General features: G+C 39.8%; 2 protein-coding genes across 2 annotated transcripts in view; one reads left to right on the top strand and one right to left on the bottom strand.

Moving 5' to 3' along the window:
- Window positions 1-11622, top strand: part of LOC109622883 (solute carrier organic anion transporter family member 1C1) — a 41051-nt gene extending 29429 nt beyond the window's left edge. Inside the window, exons 5-8 of the mRNA XM_020077336.3 lie at window positions 9982-10037; window positions 10110-10598; window positions 10682-10868; window positions 10931-11622. Of these exons, the coding sequence (XP_019932895.3) occupies window positions 9982-10037; window positions 10110-10598; window positions 10682-10868; window positions 10931-11537 (1339 nt within the window). The 3' untranslated portion in view covers window positions 11538-11622. The remainder of the gene's footprint in view (window positions 1-9981; window positions 10038-10109; window positions 10599-10681; window positions 10869-10930) is intronic.
- Window positions 11623-21654: 10032 nt separating this feature from the next.
- Window positions 21655-24662, bottom strand: LOC134283940 (protein bunched, class 1/class 3/D/E isoforms-like; the record flags this gene model as incomplete). The annotated part of the gene is given in 1 exon segment (XM_062851433.1): window positions 21655-24662. A coding segment is annotated over 1 exon segment (245 nt), but the record flags the coding sequence as incomplete, so codon positions are not given.

The raw sequence follows: 24662 nt of genomic DNA, 5'->3' as shown, positions 1-24662 counted from the left end.
GGTTGATAACTCCATAAGGAATTTATCACTTGTTGTATCTGCGTTGGTGCGGCGGAGTCACGTGTCACGAGTAGATGAGAATGAATTGGCTCTATATCGGCAGTACACACCATGCTTGTGTGACGCGGCGAAACGCAATAATTTAACCGTGAGGTACCCAAGAATTGTTAGAATGTGCAAATGTTATTATTTCGCGCATAGCCAGTTTGAGTACTAATGAGTGATAAAAGCTGAAATGCGTTCTTAAAATAGGGATGCTTAAACTAATAATCTACAACATAGGTTCCCTAATCAGGCATACGTTTCGTGACCCATCGGAGAACAGCATCGCGATAAATGGATTGAACAACCCTTTCGGGACGGACCATAAAAGACTCTCAATTTTTCTCTTATAAGCTAAACATCTTCTAGAATAAAACTTTCTTTACTTCGGCTATTTTATCCTATGCACTTTTTGGGGTCAAATCAGGACCAGCACAATTATGGTGGTCCGTTCTCAAGGCGGTCGATGTTCCATAAGAAATTACTGGAAATTGCCTATTTTGGGGCGTTTTATGGTAGAGAAAAATGATTGTAATTTTTAAATAACTAGAAAATATTAGTTTATCAAAAATAGACGTATAATTTCATCTCAAGAAACAAGAGATCAGCTTGTACGAGTATTTCAAGCTCAGGTGGAAATTGTTTGTTTTCCCCTGACACTACTTACTTTGAAAAATCATAACTTAAGAACGAAGCATCGTAGATACAAAGTTTTTTTTAGAAAATGAAAGCAAATTTTCTCAGAAATCCAAAAAAAAATGAACAGGAAAAATTTTTTTACAGAATTTTCCACAGTTGAGAAAACTTGTAAAGAAAAATTTTCAAAAAAAAAATTGAGAAAATTGTTTTATAAGCTTTAATCGCTGAAATTTTTGGAATGCACTTTTATTTTCCATTTTTGAGTTATGGCCAATTTTGTTGAAAAAATTCCAAATGTGCCATATAAGCCTTTTCTTTGAAAAATCATAACTCAAGAACGAAGAATCGTAGAGTAGAAACAAAGTTTTTTTAGAAAATGGAAGCAAATTTTCTACGGAATCCAAAAAAAAAATGAACTGATACAAGTTTTACACAAAATTTATCACCGTTGACAAAATTCATAAAGAAAAGCCGGAAAAACTATGCCAGATTTCGCGAAAAATTAAAAAAAAATATATTAGGTGATTTTATAAGCTTTGATGGCAGAAATTTTTGGAATGCACTTTTTTTTTTCTTTACTGAATTATGGCCATTTTGCTTTCATTTTCCAAAAAAAGCTTTGTATCTACGATGCTTCGTTTTCGAGTTATGATTTTTCAAAGTAAGTCAGCATAAGTGTTAGCGGAAAACAAACAATTTCCACCTGAGTTTTCCGGAAAAACAGGCGACCCTGAATTTTTTTCAGTTTTTTTGTTCATATATTCATGAGCTCTGCCTGTAGAAAAAGTTTCATGAAAATCTGAGACCCTTCGGCCCAAACCCGTACGGTAATAAAAAAAAATCCCCACAATGATACTGTGTTTTTGTTTTATTTTGCTATGTTCTGTGGAAAATAAAAAAAAAAATTGGTCAAACGGTTAAAAAGTTATAGGGCTCTAAAGTTTTTTTTTCTAAAAAGAAGTAATCTCAATATTTTTGTCTCAATCTCAGAGGTTTCTCTATTTAAGTCATTTGAATCCAGAAGAGCTTACGAATTCCAGGTTTTAACAACTTTTGAAAAATAAACCGCAGCCTACTGCCCATTCGCCAGACTTTCCCTCGTCGCTTTCTAACAAATTTCTTTCAAGAACTCTTATAACTTCCTCACCGAAAGCTGTAACATATTCCTGTTAGTTTTGGTAGATGCCTTATACTATCTTGGTGAGTACTCAGCTGATTGAATTCCTAAATTTTTAGCAAATTCCCAAAAAAGATCATTGTAATGCTTCGGCAGATTACTGACATGATGTGTTATCACAATTATTTCCAGCTCCCCGATTTCAGCGCCCCTTCACAGGTACATTTCCATGGATGAATTCCTGGAGGAATCTCTGAAGGTACCTCTTGAGCAATTCCTGAAGGAACTGCTGGAACAACTTCTAAGGAAATCCCTGCTGAAATTTCTGAAGTAATTCTAGGAACATTGAAGTCTTTAAAGATCTTCTTCTTCTGCTTTATGACTCTACGTTCACATTGGAACTTGGCCTGCCACTCTTCAACTTAGTGTTCTATGAGCACTTCCACAGTTATTAATTGAAGAGCTTTTCTTTGCCTGCCATTGCATGAATTTGTACATTGTGTGGCAAGTACAATGATACATTATGCCCAGGGAGTCGAGAAAATTTTACCGACCGGCACGGGAATCGAACCCGCCGTCTCCGGATTGGTGTTCCATAACCTTAACCACTAGGCTATCTGGAGACCCCAAGTCTTTAAATTTTGATTGATTTATCTTTATTTGAGAGACTTTCAACAAGTCTTTAAAGATATTTCCGATAAAATCTGAAGAGAATTCTAAATGAATTTCTGAAAAAAACAAGAATATTTTAAGAATCCATAGATGGAACTTCTCAAGAAATTCCAGGACGAGTACATGAAGAAACACCTGGAAATCCCTGATGAAATACCTAACAAAACCTTTTGAGATATTTTTGGAAAAAAAAATCCTGGACAAATCCCCTTGTAAAAATCTTAAGCATTTTTTTTATTAATTTCGGAAGGAATCTCTAATTCCAAAACGTACGCTTGGAGGAAAAAATGGAGAAATCCCCTTATAAAAATCTTAAACAATTTTTTTAATTAATTCCGGAAGGAATCCATAGAGTAATTCCACAGTGTACGCTTGGAGCTAAACTCTGGAGAAATTTCTGAAAAATCTCTGTTTGAATTTCTACAGGAATCTCAGCAATAATATCTTCCAGCCTTTCCGTAAGAGTCCTTCCTTATAAGAATCTCTGAAAGAATATATAGGAAAACTTCTGAAGGAATCCCTGGAGAATTTTCTAATACTTTACTGAGAAATCCTTGGATCTGGAATAAAAAATGTCTTGAAGGAATATCTAAAGGAATGTGAAGAAATCTTGGGAATTTTCTTAACAATCTCTTGTATAATTTCCAAAGCAATCCTTGAAAAAAGTTCTTTAGGAAACTTCTGAGAAAATTTTGAGTTCTAAATTTCTGATTTTTAATGTATCCGTGAATCATTTTCAGTGGAAATCTTTGGAGTATTTTTGAGAAAGATCATAGAAGGTTTCCTAGATGCGAGCTTTGCAAAATTTCTAGAGAAATCTCTATGGAAACAAAACCTGAAGAAAATCGTAGATGAATTTCTAGAATAATCTATGCCAGATTTTATGAAGGGAATTCTTGAAGTATTTTTTAAAGTAATCCATGCAACATTTTGGAAGCTATTCTTGCAAGACTTTCTGGAAATTCTGGAGGACAAAACAAAGTCTAAAGGAATCCCTATAAGATTTTGTGAATGAATTTCTGACTGAATTTCTTCAGCATTTCCTGGATGATTTTTTAAAGTAAAGCTTCGAGGAGTTTCCAAATGAGTTCCTGAAAGAATTACTTCAAGAATCCCTGTGAGATTTTTCTTAAAGAACCCTAGGATGGACTGGAAGTTTTGTCAATGTAATCCTAGAAGAAAATTTCTGGGGAAAAATCTGGGGATATTTCTGCAAAAAAATATTAATCGAATTTATAATTAAAGCCATGGAAGATTTTCTGAAGGAATCCCTTGAATGTGAAGGAACCCCTAGGGAATATTAAAAAAAAAAAAAGAGGAGGATTTTTTAGAAATCCTAAAAAGATTCAGCTTTTCAAAAATCTCTAGATCAATTTCTAAAGCAAAGCCTGGAAAAAGTTTTTGAATAATTCCTTGGAAAATCGTTTGAAAGAAAAGTTAAAGCAATTTCCGGAGGATTTTTCGGAAAATAAAAATCTAGAAAGTTCCCGAAAAATAGGGTAGACCTCTGAAGGATTTTCTAAAGAAATCCCTCGAGAAATTTCAGCAAAAACTTATACAAACTTTCTTACACAACTCTTTGTGAAACTGGAGGAATCCCTAGTGGAATTTCTGGAGAAATTGACAGTTGCTGTGGGAATTTCTGATGGAATCCTTGGAAGCATTTCCAAAGTAACCACAGTAAAAAAAAAATGAAGGAACTTTTGAAAAATCTGGACTAGTTTCTGAAGGCATCGCTGAAAGTTTTATTGAATAAATGTCTAAATAAATTTGTAAAGGAATCTCCCTGGGCTTGGATTATATCTTCCAGGAAGCTTTGATTTCAGGCATGTGGTCGATGGCCTTTGCAGCAATGATTGGAATAGCTGAATGTATAATCAATGGCAAACAATTCTGTAAGAATCAGATCTTCAAGTCATCTGATATAGTTATACTGATCATGACGCTGCATAGTATATCGAACATTTGTCGAAGTCATTTATGTGCCGGGAAAATATAATTCCAAGTTGGAGAGAATATTACAAACTGAGGGAGGGTAATTGGCCCAGTCAGACCCCTGAATGGGCAATGTGGGTTAGTTTATGGGAATGCCATTGAAGGTTTGTAATATTCTCCGAGGCTTTCGAAATCCAACAGGGCGCGTCCCCGGGTTGCGGATAGGGGGAAAAGGGAGATTTTTCACATTTGTACTGTAATCAGCCAATGTGGTATTATCTCCTATGGTGTTGTAGTGCGAATGAATGATCTCATTCTATGGGAATTCGAACCTTGTAATGTATTGTTTATCAACTTCAATTTTCTAAGCTTGATAAGGTTTTGAAGACAAACATGAGATGAGAGAATTGCCTAATAGGAAAGCCACATCAGCAAAGCTTTTACATATGAAAATGCTATCCATGGGGTCATGTCTAGCATTTAATATGTATGGCAATGACTGATTCTTACCTAGCAGGGGTACTACAAGACCACGCGGACAATTCGATTAAAGGCTTAATTGGGAATAATATATTTTCCAGAACTGAAGGGACATTTTTTCCGGGGTGACTGGCGAGTCGGAGAGGGTAGAAGTGTCCGTTTGTTATAATTGACAAAATAAACAATCGGGCGCTTTTTCTTTCTATGACTTGCTTGGTATTTTGTGAATTATTGTTTTTTGGTTTTGGAAGGTATGCGATTCACTATTGAGCCTTAAAATTATTTTGCATCTGAATAGCATTGATATTGTCAAGTATGTACCAACACCCTAATCCCACACCAAAATACCCTTTTCCTATCCCATGGCGTTTATGTGGTCAGCAAAGACTATTCAGCCATTACCCCTCCTAATCATCGGCTTTGGACTGACTTGCGCTCTCATTGCCCCACCAAATGCTGCAAAATGAAAATGAAAATGAAAATGAAATAAATTTGTAAAGGAATCTCTAAACGAATTTTTGAAAGAATCTTTGAAGAAATTTCTGCTCAAATTCATGGATGTTTTTTGTTGGAAGAAATGGAGAAATTTAGAAGTAAATCATGCAAGATGCTTTGAAAGAATTCTTTGTGGAATTTGTAGAATAGGAGAATTTCTAAACAAAGCCCTGAAAAAAATTCTGAATGAATCCATGGATTTTTTTAGGAATTCGTGAGGGAATTATTGGCCGAGTAGCATCTCATGCTCATGCTATAGATGACCGCACAATTCGTAGTTGCTACTCCGTGATTGACCAGAGCAATCGAAATTGCACAAGGAACCAATGAATAGGGCTTAGGACTAGCTTACTATTCTCAATGTACACAGTTCGAGAGCTCTTAACTTGAATAGGGTCAATAACGGCGCCGGCCACGTCCTTACGGTCATCGAAGATGGGAGGGAATGTTAGTAAGACAAACGTTGTTAAAAAGACCGCGAATCGCTGCATCTCCACGTTTGTCTCAGGAAGGAATTTTTTGTTAGTAGGGTAAGGTACATTTGTGCTCATTCTGCGAATGGAGTGACGTGAGAAAAGTCGGAGTCGTATATCGAGGTGAGAAATCTCGATTCGAATGAGGTGACTCTCCATTTGATTTACACGGCGAGTCACTTCATTCGAGAGTGGATTCCTCATCTCGATATACGACTCCGACTTTTCTCACGTCACTCCATTCGCAGAATGAGCACAATTGTCAGTCCGGGAGTAACCTATGGTTGGTGATATGATTTGACAATGGATCAATATACACAAACCGCCGTTAACAACCGACCACTTTTCGACGCAAAAACTATCCAAAAAAAAAATTCTATCGCGCGTCTCCCCTCCACTAGGGAGCAGAAATATTTAGTCTATTCCACACAGAAATACACTGAACGCGACTCACTTGTCGGCGCCCGGATTTTTTCGACCGGCGAGCCCGAACTAACACTTTTCACTCTTTTGTGTAAATGCAAAAAAAAAGAAAATATTTATTATCAACTAAAAGTGTATTGGGAACTAGCGCCGACGGGAAGCGAAAAATTCGGAATCTACTCGATCCACGACGCGTCCACCGCCTGTGAGGGAATTATTGGCCGAGTAGTCAGACAAATTTCCAAAATTTATTTTAGAAAAAATCCTGAAGAAATTCATGGAAATCTAGTAGATTAGCCAAACGAATGCCTAGAAAAAATTCTGAAGAAATATCCAGAGAAATTTCTGAAGTGATCCCTGGGCGAATTTTTCAAACAATCTCTGAAATGATTTTTGAAAATCATGGAGGAATTGGTGAAGCAATTCATGCCAGATTTCGTAAAAGAATTCATTGTGACTATTCTGGAGGAACACATAGCAGATTTTCTGATAAAAAATCTGTAACTTGATAATTTGATTTGGGAAGTATTCTTCGGAGACCGTCGAAATAAAGTTGAAAATTCTATGTTCACTTACTTCAACACCGCAGAATTGCAACAAAAGGCAACCGAGCAGATAGTGGTACAAACCTACACTATTCGTAGAGAACGATCGTTCGGCAAACCCGAGCAGAGGAAAATATCAAATTAATAACTACGAAATCACATAACCTGTTTTTATATCTTGTTTTGTTATTATTTTATTATCAAGGCATAGCTTTTCCATAACAAATTTTGTTGGACAAACTCATTTTGTTATAATCAAGATATTGATATAAATTCACTCAAATACATTTCAACAACATGTTTTGTAGAAGTACAAGTTTTGTTATTGTTGTACTATTGATCAACTTATCAACACTAGCACAACAGGTACAAGTTTTGAAATCAAATCGACAATTCGATAATAATGATCTGTCCTTTTGTTTTGATTATTTTTGTGTTCAGTTAGAAAGGAAATTTCCGAACAAAACCTCTGAAAATTTCTTAAATAATATTCGGGAAAACATTTCTAAGTTCTGGAGGAACCCTTGGATACCCTGGAGAAGTCTTCCTAGTAATTCCAAAAGTAATTCTTCTGAGCAATTGTTAGAATTCTTGGCAAAATCTTTTGAAAAACTCCAGGAGAATTCTACGGAAAAAAACCCCTGATGAAATTCTCAAAGAAATTTTCAGATAAATCTCAAGATGAAATTCGTGATAAATAATCACGGGAAATTCTGAAGAAATCCTTAAAGAGATTCTGATCATAATTCTACAGGAATTTCTAGAGGAGTCTTTGAAAATCTGTGAATGATTTCGTGGAAGAACTCTTGGAGAAATTTCTGGAAGATTTTCTTTTACATTTTCTTAGCATGAATTAAAAACTGAATATAGTATTTTGGTTCATTTAAAGTATTGTTATTCATGTTATTTGTGGGTTTCTGAGACAAAGTGAATAATTTTATATAATAAGTATCATAATTTACTTAGTTACGATTTTGATATCATAACAAATTTTGCGTTCCGATTATTATCAACAACAAATTAATATCAAAATGTGTTATTGAAATATTTTCCAAATTCACTGTTATTAAGTTGTTATTGAAACTAACAAAACAAGTTATTAAAATGGTTTTCCAAGAACATTTTTTTTTGTTATGATATTTGTTATTTTGCCGCTTATGACAGACAAGTTTATAACATAATAAGGACTGTTCAATTTATAAAACGGACAACTTGCTTGTGCTATATCTTTTTTATTTTTCAATAATATCATTATCAGTTTTTTGCATAACTTTCTATAGCTATTCTCAATTGTAGGAAAAATGTAACATTAAGCAAAGTGTTCTTTATTGTGTAACTGAAGCGGTTTTCGTAATACATCAATAAAAACCCATTTCTCAAAATTCGACATAAATTCCACGTACATAACATGCACATTTTTATGAGGCTTTTAATGAATTGGAAGCTTATATTATTCTACTAAAGGTAAAGCTCAATAGTTGATCAGTAATAATGCACCAAGCAGTTTCCTGCTTGATATAGTTAGTTACCTTGTTTTCATAGAAATTATTAAAAAATGTTTACTTAAGTCCTGTGTTGCAATAGCATCACGGATTCGGCTAAAATTTTTTCTAGAGTAGTAGAATATTGCTCTCTAAATACAGAAGAAAAATTTACTTTTAATTGCATTTTTCATCAAAAATTTAATCCATAAAGATGGTCATATTCAAAAATTTCATACTTTTTACACCATTGATGCAGATTTTCGACTCTAGCAAAATTTGTAATTATATATTTTCAACAAAGTTGGTGCTATGTTATTGTACACCTTATTTAATAATAATCGGATGTAAAGTATTTATTTCCAACACCATTGTTATGCAAAATTTGCATTAGGTGACATTGTTATTTGGAAGAACCTTCAAAGTACGAAACTGTTTTGATTACTGTGTCTGTAATGACGCACAGTAACCAAACCAGCAATGCTATTAAGAAGCAGTTTTCTGCATTTAAAACCACATTATTCCCACTTTCGACTGGATGCATAAAAAATTGTTTATTTAATATTTTCATGCCCTTTTGGCTTTACAATTGAATTTTATTCAAAAAATCGAATCTCACTGGAGACTTTAACCGTTATGTGTCCGACAAAATTTTTAGCTTTTTTCTACACCATGCTTTTCAAATGGGCGCTGGGTACCCGGGTATCCTGTCGGCCACATAAGGGTTAATATCTCAACACTTAATTTTTCAATTGAGTTTAAATTTTGCCAGCATGTTTATTACTCATGCTGCTGCAGCATGACACATACTTTTCTGGTATAAAAAACGATATACCATATGTAAACAGTAAGTTTACATATATTTTCAATTTTCAGCAATCGAAAAATCCACCTCATTTAACACCTGGCCGATTTTCTATAAAATAAAACTATTTTTATTCGATTCAAAAATGATTACTATAATGAAAGATGATGTACTGAACAACGAAGCAAGGGTGGTTAAATTTGAACTTCTCGTCTTCTTTTTATAGCCTTGTAAAGTTGTCCGTTTTATAAATTGAACAGTCCTTATATTATGTTAATAACTTAAAAATAAACGATTCTATTATTCAGTTATTTTACCCGAATAACACAGCTCCTTATGCTGTTGTTATTCCCTTCTACTCGGGAATACAGCACAACGACTAGCCACGCTATATCAAGTGCTTTAAACCCCTTGAAGAATTTATGAAGCGACTCGTAAGGAAAATTTTTGAAGCAATACATAAAGGAAGTCCATGGTAAATCCTCGGAGACATTTTCATTCCAAAATATAGTTTTCAATTTGATCTGAATTCAGATATTTGTTTCATGTTATATAGGGTCTGGGACCATTTGGGCAGGAGCACCTATTTTGGGCACTTGCTGCTATATCTCAGTCAATTTCAAACCAATTGATATGAAATTTTGTACATGGCTAGAAACTGTGCGTTTCTTATCGTATTCCAAAACTCAAGTCAATTGGCTGAAAACTGACTGAGCTACAGCAGCAAGTGGCCAAAATAGGTGCTCCTGCCCAAATGGTACCAGACCCTACATTATCCATCAGATTAACATCAATTGAAGTGCTGATCCATAATTCCTCTACACTTATTGAAAACAAATTAGAATTGATTGATCTATTCTTTCATCCTGCACAGAAAAATCGCTGGCTGGAACATCTTTGTAGGTCTAGTCGCCGTCGGCCTGTTTGTCGGTATGAGCTTTAATTGTTAAAACCAATTTGCAATCCATAACTAACAACCTTGTTTCCATCAATCAATTACAGCATTCATATTCCTCTCGTGCGAAAACGAACGGATTGCCGGTGCCTACCGGGGTAGGCTGACTAAGCCGTTCTGTGCTTCGAACTGCATTTGCTCGGAAAACGTTCCGTTTTCGCCGGTATGCCCACAGGACAGCGTGTTTACCTACTTCTCGCCGTGTCACGCGGGATGCCAGAATAGGACCGAAATCAACGACGTCACGGTCTACACGGATTGCACCTGTGGAATCGACACGGAACTGGTACTGGCCGAGGGCGGAATCGCCACAGTGGGAGCGTGCGGAATGGCCGATTGTCAGAAGTATTGGATCATTTTCCAGGTGCTCAGTGTCGTCGTTTCGGCTTTGTTGGCATCTGCGTTGATCGGGAAATTGATTATCTCGATTCGCACGGTGCTACCACAGGATAAGGCACTGGCGCTTTCTGTGGAGATGACCCTGGTCGGACTTGTCGCTTATCTACCGGGGACAGCTGCCTATCAGGCTATTGCTTGTAAGTAATTATCTCATAAATACCAGGGTTCAACAATATATTCAAGCTTTAGGAAACGTTCTAATTTATTTCTCATCTTACAGTACATGCCTGTCAGTTTTGGTCAACCGATCAGCGAAGATGTTTCATCCATGAGAATCCATTCTTCGGTACAACCTTAAATATTCTAACCTTAGTTTTAATTGCAATTGGTGTACTGTTTGAGATTCTGGTATTCTATTTCGTTCGAGATCTTCCACTCTACGGGAACGATCTCGACGACGCCTACAGGTAAATCCCCAAGCAAATTGAATGCTAATTTACTTGAAATATACTAATTTCCATACTTGCAGCCCCATCGAGATGCGACTAATGACGCAACAGGCGAGAATTAGTTCCCGTCAGACCACTTCCCCCGAAACGGAAGCTCAACCGTTCAGTCTTCTTCAAGAGCAACCCGACACAGACCCAACGGCGCAATCCAACAGCATAATGCAAGCCTCTACCATCCCGGCACAAGATTCGCCCATCATCCGATCTATACAGGACAGCCAGGAAGATTACCCCAGAAACCATCGATCCGTTTCGCCCATAGCCGGTCCATCATCTCCCAACGCTTACGCCCAAGTCATCCGACAATTGCCAACCCGAACGGCGTCCAGCGACATCGACGATCAGCTCGACTTCCGATCTGCCAGCAGTCTTCAACCGGACAGGACGGATGATGACGATACGGAGGACTCCGAGGACACCCAGTTGCACAAATCGAACGGACCACTGTCGAACCTTCGGGACTATTCGGGCATGAATCCGGCGACTTACGGAGCAGCCAGCGGACTGCGACCTCTGGATTTGCTACAGTCCAGTGTTGCTAGTAGCCCAGGGGGTTTTGGAAATCCATCGAGAGCGACGACCACGAATAGAACTGGACGGCCGATGAGTCCAGAAACGGACTTTTAGATTGAATCAGTGTTCGTAGTAGTGTAAGGAAATAGTTTTACTAGTATTAAGTTCTAATGCCTAATAAAGTATTGTAGACTGACAATGGCATGCATGACCATACCCTTAAGAACTGATGACTGTAAGGATGGTTCCACTTCATATGAAAAAAACTTAAACTTAAGCATTTACACTCGGGGAAATGAATTTGTTTTGTCACCCATATCCACTAAAATTCTGGTTCAATTCTATCAAGTCTAAGGGGATGCCTAACGAACTTGAAATTAGTAAAGGAGACTGGATAGACTTGATCCATTTTTCTTTATTTGCCTGTAACTTTAAGGAAAACACAAAACTAGATCCGATTTTAGCACAGAATGACAGTTAAACATCTATTGCAAGTTAATACGCAACGGACGGCTTTGAATTATTGCTAAAATTTTCAAAACTGAGTTATTATGGAGGCATGTCTTATGATGTGTTTTACAAAAAATGGGTCACACTTGATTCATTAGAAATATAACCACAGAATGTCAATGACGCGGCTGTTCGTGTGACTAACATCTAGTTTTTCACGTCCTAGCAGCACTAGGACCGGTACTAGAAGTGTCAAATATTTTTTACGACCAAAACTAAACATTTACTACGATATGTGTACATTAAAACAATGGATAAATGCATCTAAGGTATGAAATAAATTTAATTAATTTATTGGCAGCAGTGCCATTAGCTTCGACATTTTTAAGCCTAGCGTTGCGACGCTGTTAAAGATCTGATGAGGAAGTTTTGGAATGTTTATTCAGTACACACTTCCCCGGATGTGTGGATATTACATCTTCGGATGAACCTAATGTCTTTTCTTGTAGTTATGATTCTTTAGCTTCGGCTCGGAGTATCATAACTTTAGAATCGATTGAATGGGCACTAAATAGCTTTGCTCCTTTCAAATCACCTGGGGCAGATGGGATTTATCCTATTTTACTTCAGAAGGGATTTCATCATTTCAAGCATGTTTTGAAACAACTACTTGTTTGCAGTTTTGCTACAGGGTATATTCCCAAATCCTGGCAGGATACTGTAAAGTTTATTCCAAAAGTGGGTCGTGCGTCGTATGAAGAAGCAAAGAGCTTCAGACCTATCAGTTTGAACTCTTTTCTTCGGAAATGCTTAGAACGCATAGTCGATCATCACATCCGTGATGTTCATCTGGCCAACGTGCCTCTTCATGTGAACCAACATGCTTACCAATCTGGAAAGTCCACTGTGACTCTTTTACACAAAGTTGTTTACGATATCGAGAAGGCATTCGCTGAAAAGCAATCCTGCTTGGGTGTTTTCTTAGATATCGAGGGTGCCTTTGACAACGTGCCTTTCGATGCCATATTGGAAGCCGCACGGGGTCATGGTATATCTCCAATGATTTCCAATTGGATCCACCAAATGCTCAAAAACCGACATCTCTTCGCGACATTGCGTCAAGCGGCGATAAGGAAATTGAGTGTTTGTGGATGCCCCCAAGGGGGAGTCTTATCACCACTTTTGTGGAATCTCGTAGCAGATACGCTATTGAGGCAACTCAATAATAGCGGTTTTCCTACTTATGATTTTGCCGACGACTACCTAACATTGTTAGTCGGTATGTGCATCAGCACCCTTTTCGACCTGATGCAAAACGCTTTTCAGGTAGTTGAGGATTGGTGTCGCCTATATGGCCTTTCAGTAAATCCGAATAAAACATGTAGGGAATCGCGCCACTTGGGCGGTGGCTTCTATATTCATCTGTTTTCCACTATAACTCAGTCAAATTTGAACCAATGGACACAACTTTTGGAATGTGATGAGATAGGTATAGTATCTACCCGTGTACAACATTTCAAGTCAATTAGTTCAAATTTGACTGAGTTATAGTGGAAAACAGACGAATATAGAAGCCACCACCCAAGTGGCGCGATACCCTATTGTTTTTTTCACGGAAAAGCGAAACCGTAATGGTATTCGACCTTTACGTCTCTTTGATTCTGAAATTAATGTGACTGAACAAGTAAAGTACGTTGGAGTCATTCTTGATTCCAAGCTTTCCTGGACACCTCATGTTGAGTTCAGAATCGAGAAAGCTTGTATGGCCTTCGGGAAATGCCGGCGAACCTTTGGAATAACTTGGGGGTTAAAACCCAAGTATATCAAATGGATTTACACAACTGTTGTTCGTCCAATATTGGCCTATGGATGTCTTGTTTGGTGGCAAAAGGGCGAAGTGAGAACGGTCCAATCAAAGTTAGGCCATCTCCAAAGGATGTACTTAAGGCGAAACTGGAAGCATTTCCTCATTTTTTTGGTTTTTGATTTTTCATTAAATAACGAAGCAATAGGGTCTTGTACCATTTGGGCAGGTGTACCTATATTGGGCACTCGCCGCTATAACTAAATCAATTTCAAACGGATTGATTTGAATATTTGTATAGAGTTAGGCACGTACAGTATCTAACTCTATACAAAATCTCAAATCAATCGGTTTGAAGTTGACTTAGTTATAACGGCAAGTGCCCAAAATAGGTACACCTGCCCAAATGGTACAAGACCCTATTTTCAAAATCAATTTTCGTACGCATGTAGAGTATGGATCAAGGTATCTTCTAATTTTTTTTGAGGTGGAAAATGTTTTCCATTTTTGCAATTTTGTTCAAAAATGGTTTCTACAAAAACGAAAAACCACTACCACAAAAAAATCAGAAGATACCTTGATCCATACTCTACATGCGTACGAAACCCGATTTTGAAAATACTGCTTCGTTATTTAATAAAAAATCAAAAACCAAAAAGTGAGGAAATGCTTCCAGTTTTGCCTTAATGGCGGTATCTGGAGCGTTCTCTTCAACTCCTATACGGCAGCGCTCGAAGTTCTCTTTGACGTTGCCCCACTACACATTCATCTGAAACAAGAAGCACTTTCTTGCACTTACCGCCTATGGGTACTCGGTTTACTAGAGGAAACTCCTGTGAACCGCAGTTCAACACACACCTCGTTGTTTCCACTTTTGGTGAATTGGGACAAAGTTGTCCTTGCTCCAAGTGATCTTACTATTGCTTGTAATTTTCCATATAGGACATTTTCCACGAAATTCCCTTCCCGGGAAGAGTGGACATCTGGTTATCTGGAGAGAGGTATTTCAGACGGCGTCGTATGCTACATTGATGGCTCCCTTCTCGAAGGTCGAGCAGGTGATGGTGTTTATTCTTGTGAGCTAAGGCTGTATCAGTTTTACTCACTTGGTAGACACTGCACCGTTTTTCAGGTCGAAATCTTTGCTCTTATGTGCGGAGTGCAATCAGCACTTCAGCAGCACGTAATGGGCAAAGTAATATACTTCTGTTCAGATAGCCAGGCTGCTATTAAAGCACTTGCTTCGGCCAACTCCAGGTCGAAGATAGTTATCGCTTGTCGAACTCAAATCGATGAGCTGAATTCAGCAAACGCTGTTCACCTTGTATGGGTACCTGGCTATTCTTCCATCGCTGGAATTGAATTGGCTGATGAGTTAGCTCACTCTGGAGCATCACATGACTTTATTTGCCCTGAGCCAGCTATTCCGGTATCCATGTGTTGAGTAAAGCTGACACCTGGGCTGTCACTCAGCACAAACAATACTGGAATAGTTTGGAGTCATGTAATTAAACAAAATTGTATTGTACTGAGCCATCTCTAGGAGTGGCAAAGTATCTAACAAGTCTGTCAAAGCAGAATTGCAGCATGCTGGTCAAAGCATTGACTGGCCACTGCCGACTCAGTTATTACATGGCGAATATTCAGCAAGCTGATTCATTTGACTGTGATAGCTGTGAATCCGATTATGGAACTTCGTATCATTTAATATGTAACTGTCCAGTTTTTGTGCAATTGCCTTTCCGAGTACTCGGAAAACACTTATTAAATGAATCTTACTTCGGAAACCTGAATCTTCAGGACGTTCTGTTGTTCTTGACCCGCTGTGGTAAAGAGCTATAGGCTCTCTTTACGCCTTATGCGTTATCACAGTGCCCTTCTCAGGGCGCTGTTTGAACCCATTGTGGTACGCTTATGCGTGTATGACGATCCTATTCCCTTACCTGTCCTTTCCCCTGTCCTATTCTTTTCCCTTCCCTTCTCCGTCGGGTAAATGATGAATAGGCTCGTGTTCATGGCGATGGCACAAATTTTCCAAATGGAGGAGAACGTGCCTCTGGAGGGAGCCGACCTACTGATACCTGATTGTCGAAAATCGTAAAGTGATCCAAAGCCTGTAAAAAAGATATACATACGCTGGGCAAAGTAAAGGCGAAGCAATTAAATTCAATAACACGGTCCGAAAATTTATTGTTTGCAATTTCTCATCGTAATAGGCTGTTTTACCTCACGCAAAGCTGACAGGAAAAGGCCTACTTTCCCTCACCAAATTAACAGTGCTGTAATGGTTCATTACAGCACTGATTTGCGTTGCGTAATGAACCATTACAGCACTGTTTTCAGTTTTGGTCATCTTCATGATGCTTTCTGGACGCAGTTTTGAAAAATTGTGACAACTGCACAGTATAACCTATTGAGATCAGATTTTCTTAAACATTGACTATGAACATCAGTGTGCAGTTTGATGGAAAAGTTTTGTTGAAAACTATCCTCAAGGGTAATTTATGAAATTGCAAAAAAACGTTGTACGCAACTCGGTGCAGAACTCGATTTTTCCAGCACTCGTCGTAATTATCCAACTCGGCAAGCCTCGTTGGATAAATGTACGACTCGTGCTGTAAAAATCGTCATTCTGCACCTTGTTGCGTAAACTACTATTACCCAGCTCTAAATTTTACCTTAACCCGAGCAGGAATGAATAACTGCCACATAACTGGAGCATACCAAAGTCAGGTATCATACCAAGACAAGGTATTGGTCGGTTGTCCAGGTTTTGAAAATAACTTATTTTGGTATTTTGTAGGTATTGGCACAATACCTCAACTAGTTATTGATTTGATGTTGAGGACTGATTGAGGTATTATTCAATTATGGAAAAATCGCCATTTGTATGGAAAAATCTCCGGTTATTATTTAGGTATTGCCATACCCGATGTCATTATTCACGCGTTATGCACAGAAAACACACCAGTTATTATTTTAGGTATTTTACCTCTTATGCAGGGCTACTTAATACCTCATTCAGGTTGTAGGTATTCGGTTTTCCATACCTCAGTTAGTTATTTTTCAGCTATTTTCTCCTGCTCGGGTACTGCTAGCTCCCGACTAGCATATCATAAAGTTTTGACCCTCCATCTGCTGAAAGGGGGGAGGAGCATTGATTTAAAATTTTGGAAAATCGAAAAATTTCGAGGTGTACAACGGAGATATAGGCGTTGTGAAGTCACCATCAACATTTCACTAAGATCCGCCAAGTCATTCTGGAGAAACGGCGTTTTTTCGACAATATGTTTTTGAGATTTCCGATATTGAACGCCAAGCATACAACTACCACAGTTGCTGATTAGCTATTTAGTGTAATACGGTACCGGCTCGGACACCCACATAACCAACACCATCGCCCAAGGTCTCCAGGGCTAGGGACCCTCTCAGACGAAAACCTCTGAGTTTTATTTATTTATTTATTTATTTATTATTTATTACCCACCCGACGAAACCACCCCCGGCCGTGGGTACTTCGGACCCCCCGGACCTTCCGGGACCCGAGTGGTAAGGCCCACCCCAAGCGGCCCAACCACCACGCCATCGCGACCAAGCCGGTCGATCAAAAAAAGGAAAGGGCCCCCGCCACGGGCACCCACATAACCAACACCAACCAACCAACCGACCCAGGTACCCAACCAGCGCATATCTACGACCAACCCAGTCGGACGCGAGGAAGACGAGAACCCCCCGCCACGGACACATAGTCATGGCAACCGATAAAAGTGAGGCCCTCGGGCCAAAACAACTTTGACAGCAACTAACAGTTAAAAAACAATTCCAAAACTCTGTTAAAATTCTTTGTACCTCTGTAATTTTCCTTCGGTGAGCCCTTCTGGTCCACCAGACACCAGAAAAGAGACGAACCAGCCAAGGGCTGAAAATCTCTATAATAAAGTTAAACCAAATCAATTGTATTGGGATTCTCAGAATTTTAAACTATCTATACACTGTTGAAAATGCTTTGACATCCATGTACACAACAGAACATGTGCTCGATGAACAAATTGAGATTTGAAATTATAAAAAGAAATCCACGTACTCCGGTGAGACTCGAACTCACGACTCCCAATTCGCTAGACGGGCGCTTCTATTCCTTCAAGCTACGGAGTCACTCGACTATCTCCGTCGTCAGTAGGCCAAGAACTGTACTCGATTCCACAATCGCATATGGTTATCTTCTTTTCACAATCCAAACCTCCTTCGGATGGGATTAGATGAACATCTAACACATAGGGGGGAAACACAAATTATGTCACGCAAAAATCGAACTTTTTCAATAGTCGATGAAAAATAATAATCCAAAAATCATGAAACAGATAGTCCTTCAGCCCCTTTCTATGATACAACAATCAAAATTCGTTTACATACTTTTGTCGAATAATGAGAGAAATAAGTGAACTTGTAGGAAGTGCTTCAAGTTTGCCAATTTTCAAACGCTCATTCTGAAAATTCACATTTTTTGAGTTGTGCCGCTATTGCAGGAAACCGACGATATATACCTACCTTCATTTGGTTCATTACAATTGCATATTGCTGTTTACAATACATGTAAATGTAAATGTATTTTCATTAGAAACCAACAACGTTTTGCGTTTAGTTTTTCTGTTCGATTATTGCTATGATTTTTAACACCCCATTTTGCTTCAGCCCATTGCGATTAAATGCGCCTTTAGTTATGCATACCATTCTTGCTGAACGATACAAACTAAACACACTGCTATAAAGTAACACGAGCAAAGCTGTGACCATTCGCTTCGTATGCTTTGCTCAAAACGTGCAGACGTTGGTTTGCGTAATTGTCATGCAAACTAAGCTGCCGTGAATCACATATTAGCTCATGTTTACTGGATTTCCTATGCATATGAGACATATATGCAATTCACGACAGTATACTGATAGTATAGTCTATGAGGTAAAAACTGTCATCTCCAGCAGATTATGTCAACGGGGGAAAATTTTAACTCGCGAGGTTCCATCTTGGGTCCGGTGTTATGGAATGTTATGTACGATGAGGTGAAGATCGTCGGCTTTGTTGACTACATTACGCTGGAGGTCTACGATGAATCGATCAAAGAAGTGCAATTGACTACGCCCACTCGATCGCGGTTGTGAAGGAGTGGATGAGATCCAGGAAAATGGAATTGGCTCACCACAAAACTGAGGTGGTGGTTGTGAAAAACCGAAGCAAGCGGTGATCAGTGTTGGTGATTGCATTATCCCTTCGAAGAGCTCCGACCAAACACTTGGGGTGATGATCGACGATAAGCTTACCTTTGGTAGCCACGATGATAACGCCTGCAAAAGAGCCTCCACAGCTATAGTAGCACTTCCCGGATAATGTCTAGTAGCTCTGCGGTGTATGCCAGCAAGCGCAAGCTTCTGGCTAGTGTCACCTCGTCCATACTAAGGCCGCCTTTCTCAAACTATGGGTCGCGACCCACCAATCCCATTAGAAATACAAGCGTCGGTAAAGAAATTTGAGAAAGGCTGTACTAAGGTATGTCGGTTCGGCTTCGGGCATGGCGCTAAGTAGCAAATGCTACCGTGGAAAGCTGGAAAGTACTTATAGGCTAATGTGCCTGATGGTTGCGAGCGCGTACCGTACCATGTCACACGATGTACTCTGCGTCATCACTGGTATAGTGCCTATCGGTATCCTTATCGAGGAGCAGGAGGACAGAGTGCGTCGAAATGAGCGGCACAAGAGGCATACGCAGGACTGCCAGATTGGCCTTCAGATCAAATGGCAGCGTGCGTGGAACAGTTCCATCAAATAAATGCGGACCTGCAGGTTGATCCCGAGGGTAGATAGTTGGGTTAACCGGCGCCATGGGGAAGTAACATTCTACCTAAATCAGGTCCTTTCGCGTCATGCTTGCTTCCGACAGTATCCACATTTCGGTTATGCGGGTTCTCCCGAATGTCCGGTTTGTGCTGGTTTACAAGAATCAGCAGAACACGTGTTTGTGTGCCCGTGTTTTCGCACTATGCGTGACCGCAACTCCGGAAAATCTTGTCCAGAGGATGTGTAATTACGAGTTTGGCTGGAATGCCATTTCAACGGCTACCACCCACATCGTCTTGGAGCTAATAGAGGAGGTGGCGCGTGGACTCGGAGAATGGCTGGTTCAGAAGCTATACAAAATGTGGTCCAAGGTTTCGGAGTCGGCTACTTAGGTCATACCGGTGCCCTGTGGTCGAAATTGATCCTTACAACGATTAAGTAGCTGCAGGGAGAATATCTGGTAAAGTTGCTGTCGTGGCGTCGGTCTACTGGGTTGGGTCTGAGCCGCAGTTAGAGGGGTCCCCGGCAAGGTCGGATGAAGGCCTCATGTGGGCACGTCGTTCTGTGTGCTGGCTGATAAGGCCTTACTTGCGGAAAGGTCAAATTGCTGTGCACGGTGCAACAATTCTTAATACTTGCTGAATAGTTGGAAGCAAGCGTGGTGTCGATGTCGACCCTAACTGCTTTCCGAGGAATAAAGGGAGCGGTAAGGACCGCTAAAGAAACTGGCTAAGCGCTACCACAGCATGTTATCCTTGGTGGACTCCTCAAAACAAGTCATCGATGCTCGTTGCTACACAGGTAACCTTGATGGTGCGATGTGCACTAGGCCCTCTATGAAGCCTTGGCCTTCTTGGTGGTTCCAGAAAGATGAAGGGTTTGACGACCATGATAATGTCGTTTAGGAGGCGAAGAAAGAGTAGTCCTGGCTTTTACTCTCTGTTCAGATATCTCTTGAGCAGATTATCTCCCATGGTTTAGAAGAATAAAAAAACGGCCACAGGTCAGTCTATCTACCAAAGCTACGGCATCATACAGAACTTTCCGTCGTAAACAAGTACGGCCGCTGCTCAAGCCACGACACATGATCCCAGGAGGAGAAATTTAGACCGACTATTGGAAAGTTCAGCTGTCACAAGCTTACGAACAAAAACAATCAATTTCGCCACCTCCACAGTTACTGTGCTAGAATACAGAAAATCACCCATACACGATGCAGCTAAGACAAAAACTAAGAGCACTCGGGTACGTGGACACTGGACAGGAGTCGACGGAACGAATGGTTCGACGAGGAGTCCATAACGATTTTGGAGGAAAAGGACGCGGTGTGAGCGGTAATGCTGCAGCATGGACAGAAGTTTACCACTTATCAACACTAATTGATCGTCAGGATCTGGAAAACCGAGCAGCTGCCGGAGGAGTGTAAGGAACGGAAAATCTATCCCATTCACAAGAAAAGCAACGAGTTGAGGGTGAGAACTTTCAATGATCGCCCACAATGGCGCATAAAAAGAGCTATCTCTGATTATCTGGGAAGTTATCAAGCCGGTTTCATCGACGGTCGGTAGGACCAGACCTTCACTCTACGACAACTCCTTTAGGAATGCCGGGAATACCAAGTTCCAAAGCATCACCTGTTCATCTACTTCAAAGCGACATACGACACGACCTTACGGCGGGAAAATTCTTCTACCTCGGTTCCTTGCTGACCAATGACCGGAGGCTAATCATTAACTTTTATGAAAGTTTCCAAATTAAACGAGTTGCGTACGAGATTAGGATGAACTCAAGACGAACTAGGCATATCAACAAAGTTAACCCTCTACTTCCCATGGTTGCTCTAGAGCACCATCGATTTTCGACGAACTCGAGACAAACGAAATCAGATGAATATGATTGTAATCCCATTAGACAAACCCAACTCCCAACTACTTGTTTCAATAGTGGAACTATTGATAAACAATCAAAATACTATTGATTTACAACTAAAATTTTTTTCGTTGATTTCGAAAAATTAAATCAATTTGCAATAACTTTTGTTCAAGCAACGCTTTCTTGACATAGATATAGTCGTTCAAAGTCGTGGGAAGGAAAGGGTTAAACCAACCAAGGGTAAGGATGTTCTTTCAAAATAAGCGTTTGCAGTATTTTCAATTTATCATATTTCATAATGACTATATTATTAACATCTTGTTTGCTTCGTATCATTCACTTACACGAATTTTTTTTCGCTCATTTTTGCAGTTTCTCATTATCGAATAATGCTCTTGATAGTCTTAACTATTTATTGATTTTTCTTCGTTTTGCGAAATCAACGCTTCTCCCTTTCAAAATTCATTGCTGTTTATGTTTTTCTCTCCCAAAAATCCTGGTCTCCATTCCAACTCTCTTGCTAGCTCTCGCTCATTCATTCTCTCCGCAGGTGCACTATGCTTTGCTTCACATTTTTTGGTTAACCAATATACAAAATAATAAATAGGACTGACTAAATAATTGCGTTTTCAACTAGGAAATTGAACAAAAATCCTACCAAAGATAAACAAGTTGTTCCTTAACAGCCTAAATCAACAGTTCCTTTCTTTTTCTCTCTTACGGTTTTACGACGAATACAAACACTCTCTCTCTTTCTCGATCGCTCTTACTCAGTATAAAAAAGTAACGCACTGTTATTGTGTCTTACAAACTATTCACAGCATTCATGCTACTGATTTGCATCCTACTTCTGTCTTGGGACCTCTGTCCCTTTTTATTATTGGTTCCTAATGTCTGCTCATCAGTTCCATCAGATTCAAATTCAAACAACTATTAGCTTTCCCTGATTGTTTCCATCGGTTCTCTCTGTACTTTTGCTGGTTTTTCTGTCCGGATTGACGAAACTGCCACGCTTATCACCTTTCGGTTCTGCATTGAGGGGGTCTTGGACCCCAACCTGCTTCAGGGACCCGAAAGAGATAGACCCGGCATAGTTATCGTTAACGAGTGGACCAATTGTGTTATTCTATCATCATACATATTGTGGACTATTTTCGTTGGCATCTCAAGATTTGTTCCATCATACGCTGCAAGCAATCCTCGCGGAGGGGTCTCAAAACTAGAGGGGATCCTTGTAATCACACACAATGGATTCGGAGAATATTTACAACTTGCTTTGCTTACGCATCCCCAGGCACGCCGATGGATTCACGCCGCTGAAGTCGCGCTCGCTCGCTCGCACAAGGACCCCAGGAAATTCTGACCTCCACGAGTAGTGGGGAAGAAAAAGGGTAAAACAAAAATGTTCGAGAAAACTTCGACTAACCTCTGTCTGTCTGATTCGGAAACCAACTTGCGCGTTCTAATTAGTGTGTATTTGTTTCAATTTAGCATACCAGTATTACGTACGCACTGTCACACCCATCCATTCCGCGGATAATTCGTGTCTCTTCTTCTCTTATGTAGACTACTATCATTTATATGTATATGTACAATAGAATCACATTTTGGGTTGCTTTCTTCTTTGTTTCTTCTTCCTTTGCCTAACTAAGCTTGTTCGCCTTTCCCTTCCATTAATTCGTGGTTTTTGCATTGCATCTGTGTGTATTAGTGTTTGGGGAAGGAAAACTAATCGAATCGAGTGGTTTTGCACATTTGTTGTAGAAAAGTTGCGGCAACGTCTATGTAACTGAATTTAGTTGCATCGAAGTTGTCGCAACGTTTAATGCTGCGATTCAATTGGTCTTGTGCCAATTGTTTGAAAAAAATATGGTAACATCAGAATGTTTTTCGTCTAAGTTTCAACATATTAAATAAACATACATATAACAAGCTTAGTCGTATATATGTTTATTCAACATGAACTTGAAACCGGAATATCATTGAAACACTACAGGCTCCAAAAACAATTCCCAATTGGGCATGACGCATACCCAGGCGTCTTCATGCTTTAGGTATTGTAAACGAAAGTAAACAAAAAGGGCACACGGTTGTATAAACGTTGCCGAAACTAGTTCCGCAACAATTTGTGTTTCTTTGAGGAAATTTGCAGTGAGCTGCCCATATTCCATTCCCTGCTTTTGGGAATCCAGTGAAGGTTATTTTCTTCCAACCAACAAACCAATCGACGCATATGTTACACAACAGTTGATAGAACTTTTACACGACTTGTTTTGGTCACATAAAAGTTACATCAATGAAAAATGTGTTAAATCTGTATTTCTTGGTGCAAAATCACATTTTTTATGTTTCAGATCTGCTGGGGCAAAACAAATTGCCATTCTTCATTAAGTAATAGGAATAGTAGCGTTGGGGGTTCGGTTCGAGGAGCTTCCAATGTATTTCATACAATTGCCACGAATTTGCGGTCTCCCTTAATCCAAACAAAATATCTACCTGCTTTTTCCAAGCATTGGTGCGGTTTTTCCACACATTTTTGGCGTCGCTTATTACGCGGTCTGTTCCTAAATTTGCTCATCTTTGACTCTGATTTCTAAAATAAAACTCTAGCTTATTAGGAATTTGAGAATGAACGAAGTGTCTTACCTCTCAGTGTGCTAGCAAATTACGATTAACTTTGCTGTTTTGTTCTGTTTCTTCTGCTTGATTAGATACTGTTAATTTCCATTTGTTTTATATTGGTTTGCTAAGTGATTGCTGGGACTTCCTCGAGATCGTCGTCCAGCGCTTCTTCAAGGTGCATTTCGTGGTGTGGTCGGGGGTGTACGACTCGGCGTGCGGCCCTGTCTTTTCTCGTCGTTCGCCGGGTCCTCGGTTCGGTTGTGGCCAGCGTCGACTTCCGGGTTTCCTACAGTCAACCGCACCCTCCGTGCGCTCTCACCCCGTAGCGAGTTGTCGTCTTTCCTAGTACTATCATAAAAAGCAGCTAGTAGTAGTAGTAGCGAGTAGTGTTGTGAGGGCGCGTCTAGGCGGAACGTCTAGGAAACGGAACCGTTCGAGCTGGGATTGGTCGCCGCACTGGTGGGCCCTTTGCTGGCCGGGACCGGTGCCGAGGGTGCACTGGCTGAGGCTGCGGCTGCCGCCGTTGCCGCTGCAGCTGCGGCCGCTGCTGCCACCACTGCCGCCGCCGCTGCCGTCGTCGAGGTGTTGCTGGCTCCGCCTCCTCCGCCGGTCGTCAACTGTGACAGAGTTTCCTGCGAGGCGTTCTGCTTCAGGATGTTGT

Source organism: Aedes albopictus, chromosome 2, assembly GCF_035046485.1.
Source record: "Aedes albopictus strain Foshan chromosome 2, AalbF5, whole genome shotgun sequence".
NCBI classification, from domain to species: domain Eukaryota; kingdom Metazoa; phylum Arthropoda; class Insecta; order Diptera; family Culicidae; genus Aedes; species Aedes albopictus.
Note: the sequence above shows the minus strand (reverse complement) of the source record. Positions and strands in the feature narration are given on the sequence as shown.